Source organism: Salvelinus alpinus, chromosome 17 (assembly GCF_045679555.1).
Source record: "Salvelinus alpinus chromosome 17, SLU_Salpinus.1, whole genome shotgun sequence".
In the NCBI taxonomy this organism is placed as follows: Eukaryota; Metazoa; Chordata; class Actinopteri; order Salmoniformes; family Salmonidae; genus Salvelinus; species Salvelinus alpinus.
Window position 1 is genome coordinate 28,488,305 of NC_092102.1, and position 11,411 is coordinate 28,499,715.

Here is an 11,411-nt window from a genome sequence, read left to right on the forward strand (position 1 = left end):
GGGAGTCAGGGTGCTGTTCAGTAGTCACTACTACGCTGGGCAAGCAGGGGACACAGCGTTCAGAAAAAGCTAGTGGGCCGGGGCTAGCAGATGGTTCTGCGGTGATATCGTAACAGTCCAGTCGTGATGGATCGGCGGGGCTCCGTGTTGACAATAAAGGAGTCCAGGCCAATTGGCAAAGGAGGTATTGTAGCCCTAGAATTAGCTGGTATATGGTATATGGGCCTAGCTCGAGGCCAGCTCAAGGTTAGCTGGTGCTTGCTTCGGGACAGAGGCGTTAGATAACAGTAGCCACTCGTTTACAGCTCTAACAGTTCCACCCCCGCTATGCAGATGATGGCTAAAGCGGATCTGATTGAATCGAGCCCTATATATAATCTCATATACACACACGCACACTCTAGATGACTGACAGGGGGTGCTGTTTTCAATCCAGCACCCTTCCATCTTGACACTCATCCACCATTGTATTTTGGAAGTTATAGAAATTGATTTATTAACGTCTACATTTGTTTTTGCCACGTTCATTCTATTACAGACACCTTCATGCATACATTTATATTATGTGAGCTAAAACAAAATATATTTAAACATTTTTCTTAAAGTCAAATTATTAGAAAGTTCTGTTACTGACCCCACTGCAACAACAAAAAATACAGGTAATTTTATCCTTGAAACATTTAATTGAAATACTGTGGAATTCCATTCATTCCTATGGAGGTCTGCTCCGACTGGGGAGTGCCAATATGGCCGACTGGTGGCTTCAAAGCCTCCCATTGGCTATTACATAGCATCTGCAATCCAGGGTGTATATACATCATTGGTTGGACCATTACATTCAGGATTCCATTCTGAAACATTTCTGGTCTAAAACAAATAATCACTGTTATATTTTATTGACCAGAGTAGTATGATTGCGCCTCCCTTGCTTTGTGCACTAAATGTGTCCAAGTGAGTTAGTTTTATCAAAACTTTCTCCCATTCAGGAATTCTTTGATCAAGATACATCAAGTTTGAATGTTCAATATCTACGCCTACTTAAGATGCTAACCATAATAACCACCGTAACCCTAGATAACCCGAAGTTCAACATAATGTGGGAAACTGATATTGGACAATAGAGCCCACCAGGCCAGGTATGATTCTCCAGCTGTCTCTGTGTTCCAGATTGATAACCATACTAAAGAAGATTAAAAGACAGAGCCGAGAGGGACAGATAAAGAGGGTACCAACAAGTGTGTTCAGTAGGCACAGTATAGGATCAAATAAATGTTATCCCATTTGTGTCAGATGAATGATGAATCTGTTAATGTTGCCTCCCCCTGAAACCATTTCTATGGGTCTTCAAATGGAAGGAGCTTCTCCGGTATACTTTCCTATGGAGCAGAGACCGTGTTATGACAACCCTTACAAAACGAACAATGAGCTCACAATTGGCAGGGCTGCAGCACAGGAATGTTGACCATGAGAAGGCTGGAGTCTTTGGCAGACAAAAAAATAAAAAACTCAGAGAAGACTGGATCTGCACAAACACACACAAGAGAGCATATTCACAATACTGTCAAGTGGTAAATCCCCCAAAATATGACTATTGTTCACACAGATTTAACACCATTTTTTTCTTTACACAAAAACTCTAAGAAGTCACAAATGAAATGCAACTACCAGAAGTTACTCGTTTGTTAACATACTGAGTACAATCCATTCAACCTAATCTCTGTGCATTTTCAAATTAGTAATGGTATCATTAGTAAGACAGGTGGGAAGTTAACCACAGTGGTAAGGCTTGATCAGTTCTGAATACCAGTCCATCTGGTGCTTAGTCCATGATCCCAAACTGAAAGGCTTTGGAGGAAACACCAACCAACTCCAAGCAGCATAGAATCAGTTTGGGGCCACCCAATCTGGCAACCCAAGCACCACTATTCAATTCAAGATTCCACAGCAAATCTCTTCTTGCACCATCAGGGCACTGTGACCCCAAGTACCCATAGTTCCTAAGGCCTCTGTTGTCTTGGAGATACTTCTACTCTTTTGATAGGAAGCTGTTGTGCGGTTCTTAGTGCCAAGCCACAATGTTTGTGCTTCTGATGCTCACTACTCGTGTGTAGCCTCCGTTCTTATGTACGTTCCTTGAAGGTGTCCATGCAGGTGTAGCACCCTGAGAAACGCTGGATCTCCTCCAGAGCTGCCTGAGGCAGGAAGCTGTTGGAGATGGGAATGGAACATGTCAGTGTAACAGAGGTACTTAAGTGAACTTACATGATAATTAACATTGTCTGAGACATGAAGACTTGCGTTAGCACCCTAGACTAATCCCTACGGCTTTAGCTCAGAGGACTAACAGTTTCCGGCGCTCAGAAAACCTGTCGTCACAGCCTCATTCATTAACCCAGTACACTACTTTGGTGTCATTACAGATTGGGTCCCCCTACCTCTTGAGAATAACGAGAGCATGCATTGTCCAAGGTAAGTAGATGAACGGAGTGTTGGTCCGGACTGCGTCCACTGTCCGCTGGGCCACCAGCTCAGGATTTAGCGGGGGGAAGAGCTGAGGGAACCTGGGGGATAAACAACACTTGCCCTTCACTCTTTTCGGCGGCAGGTAGCCTAGTGGTTGGAGAGTTGGGCCAGTAATCGAAAGGTTGCTGGATCAAATCCCTGAGCTGACAAGGTAAAAATCTGTCGTTCTGCCCCTGAACAAGGCAGTTAACCCACCGTTCCCCGGTAGGCCGTCATTAAAAATAAGAATTTGTTCTTAATTGACTTGTCTAGTTAAATAAAGGTTCAATTAAAAATATATATATTTAGCCATGCAAGACATAATGTGAAATGTTTCTTAATGAATTTTTATCATAAAATGGATGAATCAACAATACTGAATTTATTCCTCCAGCCATTGATGTGTGAATGGGATTGGTTATTCCATCTCTGGTTTTCTTAAGGAACCTTAATCTGAGCCCATGTGTCATTTCTGTGTGCTGACTGACTATACACTGGTTGACCCATAGCAAAACAACTAGAGGGCCATGTATAGTAGGCCCAATGTATGGGAGGCCCAATGTATGGGAGGCCCATGGTGGTCTGACTTACCTGACTCTCATGCCCTGGAACATGTCAGTGTTGGTGTGGAAGGGGAGCACGGTGGTGCAGCCCACCCCGGGGCAGTCCAGCAGGCCGAGGGTGAGGCTCTCCATGAACGCCAGGGACGAGGCCTTGGAGGTGCAATAATCTATGGCTCCCGGGATGCAGGACAGGGACAGGATGGAGTTGATACACACCACATGGCCATGGCAAAGCTCTAGCATGCGGGGTAGGAAGGCTTTGGTGGTCTAGAGAAAGAGAGACTACATTTAAATAAGGAAATAATCTCAGCTAAAAAAAATTACCTATATCCCCCTACTAGAATCCCCATACTTTAATGAAGACAGCATCTCTATCCTAGAGGGAGAGATCAATCATTTCCAGATCCAGGGACATGTACTAGTCTGTGGTGACCCAAAATGCCAGAACTGGACAAGAACCTGACATCAAGACACAGGGGGGAATAACACCTACCTGAAGGTGACAGCATTCCCGCCCCAATATGCCAGCCTAGACACCTCTACGACAAAACCACCAACAAAAACGGGTCACAACTCCTTCAGCTCTGTCACACACTGGGTAGGTATAGTCAATAGTAGGCTTTGAGGGGACTCCTACAGTAGGTACACCTATAGCTCATTTCTTGGAAGCAGTACAGTAGATTACTTTATCACTGACCTCAACCCAGAGTCTCTCAGTCAGCCCACTGACCCCTATCAGATCACAGCAGAATCACAGCCTACTTGAACAGAGCAACACTCAATCAATGATTGAGGCATCAAAGCAAACAACTTGCATACTATAGATGGGAGGGTAGTGCAGAAACCTAACAAAAAACAATTAGCCAACAACCAATTCAATCCCTTTTAGACAACATCCTGGACAAAACATTTCACTATGGTGAAACACTAAAACAATACAGAAGTACACTAAGAAAAAAGAAAGAACAGCATGTCAGACATCAGCTCAATGTAATTGAAGAATCTAACCACTTCTGGGAAAATTGGAACACACAAAACAAACATGAAGAGCCATCTACCCAAAATGGAGATGTACGGATAAACCACTACTCCAAACTTTTTGGCCCTATAATAACAATCAGCAAAAACATATACATGATCAATAAAACAATCTTAGAGTCAGCTTTTAAAGACAACCAGAAGCCACTGGATTCTCCAATGACATTGAATGAACTACAGGACAAAATACAAACCCTCCAACCCAAAAAGGCCTGTGGTGTTGATGGTATCCTAAATGAAATGATCACATATACAGACCACAAATTCCTATTGACTATACTTAAACTCTTCAACAACATCCTTAGCTCAGGCATCTTGCACATTACTTGGAGCCAAGGACTGATCACCCCATATCCACAAAAGTGGAGACAAATTCGACCCCAATAACTAGAGTGGGATATGATTCAACAGAAACCTTGGGAAAATCCTCTGCATTACCATTAACAGCAGAGTCCTACATTTACTCAGTGAAAACAATGTCCTGAGCAAATGTCAAAATTGTATTTTTTTCCAAATTACTGTACAACAGACCCTGGACTCACTATGCACACCCTAATTGACAAACAAAACAAAAGCAAAGTCTTCTCATGTTTTGTTGATTTCAAATAAGCTTAACTCAATTTAGCATGAGGGTCTGCTATATAAATGATGGAAAGCAATGTTGGGGGGAAACAACATTTTAAAATCCATGTACACAAACAAGTCTGCTGTTAAAATTGGCAGAAACAGATTTTTGCACTCGGGGGGGGTACTCCCGTGGGGTAAGACAGGGATGCAGCTTGAGCCCCACCATCTTCAAAGTTTATAGCAACATATTGGTGAGGGATATAGAACAGTCTGAAGCACCCGGCCTCACCCAACTTGATTCTGAAGTCAAATGTTTACTGTTTGCAGATGATCTGGTGCTTCTGTCCCCAACCAAGGATGGCAGCAACTAGATCTTCTTCACAGAGTCTGCCAGACTTGGGCCCTGACAGTTAATCTCAGTACGACAAAAATAATGGTGTTCCAAAAAATGTCCAGTTGCCAGGACCACAAATACAAATTCTACCTAGACACTGTTGCCCTAAAGCATATGACTATACATACCTCGGCTGAAACACCACAGGTAACTTCCACAAAGCTGTGAACGATCTGAGAGACAAGGCAAGAAGAGCCTTCTATGCCATCAAAAGGAACATAAAATTCAGCATCCCAATTAGGATCTGGCTAAAAATGCTTGAATCAGTTATAGAACCCATTGCCCTCTATGGATGTGAGGTCTGGGGTCAACTCACCAAACAATAATTCACAAAATAGGACAAACACCAAATTGAGACTCAGCAAAAACATCAGTGTACAACGTAAAACACCAATAATAATGCATGCTGAGCACAATTAGGTCGATTCACGCCAATTATCAAAATCCAGAAAAAAGCAATAGAATTTTACAACAACCTAGATGGAAATGATTCTCAAACCTTCCATAACAAAGCCCTCACCTACAGAGAGATTAACCTGGAGAAGGGTGCACTGTCAGCTTATCCTGGGACTCTGTTCAAACACAAACAGACCCCACAGAGCAACACAACTAGACCCAACCAAATCATGAGAAAAGATAATTACTTGACACATAAGAAAAGAACAAACAAACAAAAACGAGCAAACTGGAATGTTATTTGGCTCTAAACCGAGAATATACAGTAGCAGAATACCTGACCACTGTGACTGAACCAAAATGAAAAGCTTTGACTATGGTCTTGCTATCAAAAAAAGGCCACCATAGCCAGTCTTCGAGAGCCAGGTCTGCCTATGTGCCCACAAAATGAGGCGGAAATTGAGCTGCACTTTCTTACGTCCTGCCAAATGTATGACTATAGTAGAGACACATATTTCCCTCAGATTACACAAACCCACAAAGAATTTGAATCTCGATAAACTCCCATATATTTTAGGTGAAATACCACACAGTGCCACCAAAGCAGCAAGATGTGTTACCCATTGCCACAAAAAAGGACAACCCGTGGAGCACAAACACCATTGTAAATACACCCCATATTTATCTGTTTATTTTCCCTTTCATACTTCAACTATTTTACACATTGTTACAACACTGTACATAGCCAATAATAACATTTGAAATGTCTATATTCTTTAAAAAAAATTGTGAGTAATGTTTACTGTTAATTTCTGATTGCCAAAGCAAGTGAAATAGACAATGTAAACATATGATTCCCATGGCAATAACGCCATTGAATTGGAGAGAGCGAGAGAAACGTGACAGTCTGCACATTGTTCTGCTCCACTCACTACTATTCACTAGCTGTTCCTTCACTCTTCTCTCATACTAGGTTCCCTCCCTACTTCCTGGAATTGGCAACATTAACAGAAGGGTTGCATGACTCAGAGATAAGGGGAACCAAACCTGTTCCACATCCCATCTGTGTAGATCAGAGGACAAACATCAATATCATGTAAGATCCTTTTATTAAGAGAGTGTCAACCAGCACTCTTTTGCCAGCGTTTTACCTTAGATCCAATGATTCAGTACTTAAAGTAAAATATAGTTTCTCCCCTTCACATGTGGGATCAATACATGTTGAACGACGACCCTAATATTTCCAATACTGAGCCTCGGAACAGAAACAAATCAAAATTCATACAAGCTTCAAAACATAATACAAGCCATAATGAATGAGCACTTTCCTGCATAATTATCTAAAGTACATATTTTTTAACACTCACCCAGAACTGGCCCAGCGTGTTGATGTGTTGAGTCTTCATCAGAGCATCATCGTCACTGGCCATCAGACTCTTCCCATGAACCACTGCTGCGTTATTCACGAGAATGGTGACGTCGCCCACCTGAGACAAAAATAAAACATTTAATTGTAAAACCCAAATCTCGTTTTATGCCAGAAGTAAGCATTTCACTGTTAGTGTACAACGGCTGTTTACAAAGCATTTGACAAATAATATTTTTTATCACTTTGTTTCCCTTGGTATAATTGAAAGGCTGATAAGTGAGCAATAATTATGTCATGTTAATCCTCGTCTTATTTTAAGACTTGAGTTAAACTCACTGGTGTAGGAGGGTATACACAGGTTTATGCTATATACCCACATATCTTTCAGTGTTTATTGCGCATACTCACTTCTTAATCCCCACGATATGCATCAAAGTAGCCTTGTGTATTGAAGGTATATGCTGTATCAATTAATATGACTGATGGAACCTATCAGGATGTTTACCTAAAAATGTTGATAAAATATTATTTCTTCACATTTTAGGTGCAGCAATGTGAACACAGCGGTAGGCCTATGCACGAATGTTCCAAAATGCAATTTGAGGGAAAACACCGGTCAGCAGTTAGGAGCGTTGGGCCAGTACCCGAAAGGTTGCTGGATCGAATCCCCGAGCTGACAAGTTTTTAAAAAATCTGTCATTCTGCCCGAGCAAGGCAGTTAACCCACTGCTCCCCAGGCGCCGATGACGTGGATGTCGATTAAGGCAGCCCCCCCTCGCACCTCTCTGATTCAGAGCAGTTGGGTTAAATGTGGAAGACACATTTCATTTGAACGCATTCAGTTGTACAACTGACTAGGTATCCCCCTTTCCCTAAAATGCACACCAAACATGAGAGATGGAAATAGCCTTTAGACATTTAGAAAGAGGGGAGATCTAAAGATGCAACAACTATCATGTGTTGCTAATATGACTAGGATAATGCCTTTGGCTGCTAGACGGAAACCAATAATGAGGAAGTCTATATAAAACACATGAGTAAGTTTTTATAAAATAATTGCCTTCACATTTATATGATGGAATTTTGGCTATAGTCTACTTTAAAGCAAGGTAAGACATGCCTCATAACATGAAGGAAAACATCCAGGTTTTTAAAAAAAATGAAGGAACAGGAAAAATAGAACTGCTAATGATAGGCCCAAGCGTCTTCTGTTAGATGGAAAGGCTTTCCCAAAAACCTTCTCAATTAAATGTTAACTACCTACAAAGTAGCCTATGCCTACCTGCAGAATGATATCATGAAATGCCTCAATCCAGTGGCCATTTGTTTTGCAAAATCCAACTCATGTGCTACAGAACGACTGAATTAAAGGGTAACTACACAAAAAAAAGTAAAACTAGTCTCCTGATGTGGTTTAAGAACATCCAATTTTATTGTTTTACTATTAAAACAGCAACTTTGAGAGTGAACATCAACAACCTGTACATTTCTGACTCAGTTGAAAGCTCAATTTATTCGTTCAATAGTAAGCCTACTATTAACCTACTTGCACAGTACGCTTGGGTTGGCCTGACTGAAATACCAATATGGGATTTATAATTTTAGGTCTTTCAGAGAGTGTATGTCACTGTTTCTCATAATTTTTAATACAGGGCGCCTTTCCTTTGCCGGGCAGGCCGTTTGGGAAATTTTGGGCAGAATTAGAACATACTCACTTCGCCAGGCACCACTACACCACTGGTTAAGTTGATACATTATACTGTATATCCCTGTGAAACACTGGAAGATTCCAAAGGCAACCTTTGAAAGACTGGTTGGATGTGTAAGACAATTTAACACGGTCAGGTGTTTGTCATCTACTGTAAATGACATTGGAACTAGGTCATTAATTTGGGTGCCGCTCTCTCTACTGTACCTTCTCTCGGACCACCTTGGCCTGCTTGTACACCTCCTCCCGATTGGCCACGTCACACAGGAAGTAATGGCACTCGGCTCCGGTGGTGAGAGAGATCTCCTCGCAGGTCTCCATCAGACACCTCTCAGTGCGGCCCCACAGGATCAACTGACAACAGGCAGAGGGGTCAAAAAGGGCAGTGCATTGACATGAGAATGCATATTTGGATGTGTTATCTTGTAGGAATCCCAACTAAACATAGGCTTTCTGGGTGGTAAGAGGAAGGTTGTTTTTAATGGTTATATATTAGGGTTGGAAATTAATATTATAAAAAATCCTTTGTATCATAATTTTATGTTTCAAATTGCATTGGTAAAAATGTTGCATGCATTCTTAAACCAGTGCTCAGGTAGCTTACAGTAGGTTCAAGCTATGAAGCTATATTCTATTACGTTAACATCTTTCCCATCTGTTTGAGATTGCTGTGCGTTGCAGAGTTCTATATGATTAATTGCTAATTGAGGCGGCATTTGCTAGAGATTGAGCAACCACAGACAAGTTATTTGATGTGCAGTTTGGAGGGAAATCCAATGACTTAAGGCTCTGAACTTTAGAGTGTTTGAAATTTAAAGGCAATGTTCCCACTTTAGCGGAGACTGCATTTACGGTAAATGCTGCATGTCAGCTCAATCTAAAATTATCATGAATCTAACGCTTCAGCTTTACAGATTGAATAGAGCCCTAATTAATCAAATCAAGTGTTAACCGGCGATAGCCAACATGCGCATAGCTGATGTGTTGGAGCTGTAACTTGGTTGGTGCCATCAAATCAGTGAGCAGCTGCTCTTGATCATTGTCATGAAGCCACTCTTATCCCACTCGCGTTAGAAATTCAGAATGAGAAAATGTAGGCTATATATAAATAATGCTCAAATTGAAAATCATTACATAATATAATGATGATTCCTATCAGCCTAATCAAGGTGTAAATTATGTCTCACATTCCAGTGTTTAAACTTGTAAACAAGGCTGCATGGGATTTCTCTTAATGCTACGCCGTGCAGCCAATGGCAAGGTCCGCTTTAGCTATAAAGCCAGGAGCCGCTTGGGGATTTGACAGCTCTAATGCAGTTCTACCTCCGACACCGCCAAAACAACTGCTATGCGGTTGTCGGCTAAATTGGATCTGATTGAAGAAACTTTAAGATCTAATATCTGTCTCCAGAGGGGTCCCTGTGCACTGATAACCCTGGATGGCTGGCTACTTGCCAGACCACTACAGACACACACACACACATCAGATCATATTACAACAATGACAAATGCTTTGGTGATAAAAGGAATATTTTCACCTTACTCTGAACTGTGCGTTCCACTACCCTGTCAGTGAACTTTATTGAACAGTCACTGGGGACCCAGAGGAGCTAGAGTTGAGGTTAAAAAGGCAACATCATTGTAGTTCCACAGAGCCATCCACCCAACCTGTCATCGCCCCCATTGTAAAGCACAGAGACTGAGGAAACACCTGTGTTTGTGTGCCTTTACAATAAAAGGAAAGGGGAAGAGAACACTACACATCATACATCACCCAGGTCAGCTAGGGGGCTAGAAGAGTTCAGGCTCATTTCCACTAGTGTAGTAAGCACTGGGGCTTTCCAAATACTTTTCACATGGAAAGAAAACACACCGAAGGTGAATATCAAGTTTTTAATCGAACTGAATACAAAAATACTCGATTCTGAAGTTATGCTAGAATAGAATAAAATATAAATCATAAAACATTTCCAAACTGTCCCTTTTCTTTTCCTCCAACTTTCAGATTATTCAATTGTTTTTGGAATTCATGTTAATATTCTACTTATGAAAACCAGGGTAACAAAGGTGCTGTGTGAAGTGATGCTTTGCTTTTTTTTATTATTATTATTACTGGGCGTTTATCAAGTACAACACATAAATTGGTAATAAAAAGCGCACACTGATTAGTTTACCTTTTTTGCTCCATATTTTGCAAACTCTTTCCCCAGATGCCGACCGATGCCCCGTCCACCGCCGGTGATCAATACCACCTCTCCGCGAAGGTCTTTCCGTCTGCTCGGGAGCAACAACCCCAAGCATGCTTTCAACATGCAGAAGATGATGTGGAACGTGAAAAGCACAGCGTTTCCGAAATTATTTAAATCCATTACGACTTTGTTAGGTATAAAGATGCATTTTGCTCAGAATATAAATGGAGTAGCCACATAGACAATCCGCACCTTCCCAAAGTGCGAGGCTCGTGCCAGATGGATGTTTAAGTATCCTCCATACCACTACCCCTCTACGACAGAAATCTAATCAATCCAGTTTTAATATCAGAGGTACGACACACATACGTCTTTGTCATAATAGGAACAGTACGAAAATGCAGTGATAATAGCTGACATGGAGAGCCAATGCCAACACAGTGCGTGAACCAACAGACCGACTGGCTCTCGCGTCTTCAACTGCCTATATGCTCCGACTGTTCTATCCCAGCACTGTCTAACTACCGGTACTATGGCTTTATATAGCCCTTTAATCTTGATTGACAGTTTGAATGTTGGAGATTAGCCAATAGCCCCTCCGACTTGACTGTGCGTTAGCAGCTATAGCGCTTTTCCTTCTTCCAAGAAAGCTGCTAGAGAAAGTCGCAGGAAAAAAATATATAAT

The 11,411-nt window shown here is 41.6% G+C and overlaps 1 protein-coding gene across 1 annotated transcript; it reads right to left on the bottom strand.

Annotated features, from left to right (window-relative positions):
- Positions 1-470: 470 nt before the first annotated feature.
- Positions 471-11,241, bottom strand: LOC139542671 (short-chain dehydrogenase/reductase 3-like). Its single transcript, XM_071348389.1, has 6 exons — positions 10,712-11,241; positions 8,745-8,891; positions 6,828-6,947; positions 3,094-3,332; positions 2,436-2,561; positions 471-2,205 (listed from the first exon to the last, which is right to left on the bottom strand). The coding sequence occupies exons 1-6, from the start codon at positions 10,904-10,906 to the stop codon at positions 2,121-2,123; spliced, it is 912 nt and encodes a 303-aa protein (XP_071204490.1). The 5' UTR covers positions 10,907-11,241; the 3' UTR covers positions 471-2,120.
- Between the last annotated feature and the right edge of the window lie 170 nt (positions 11,242-11,411).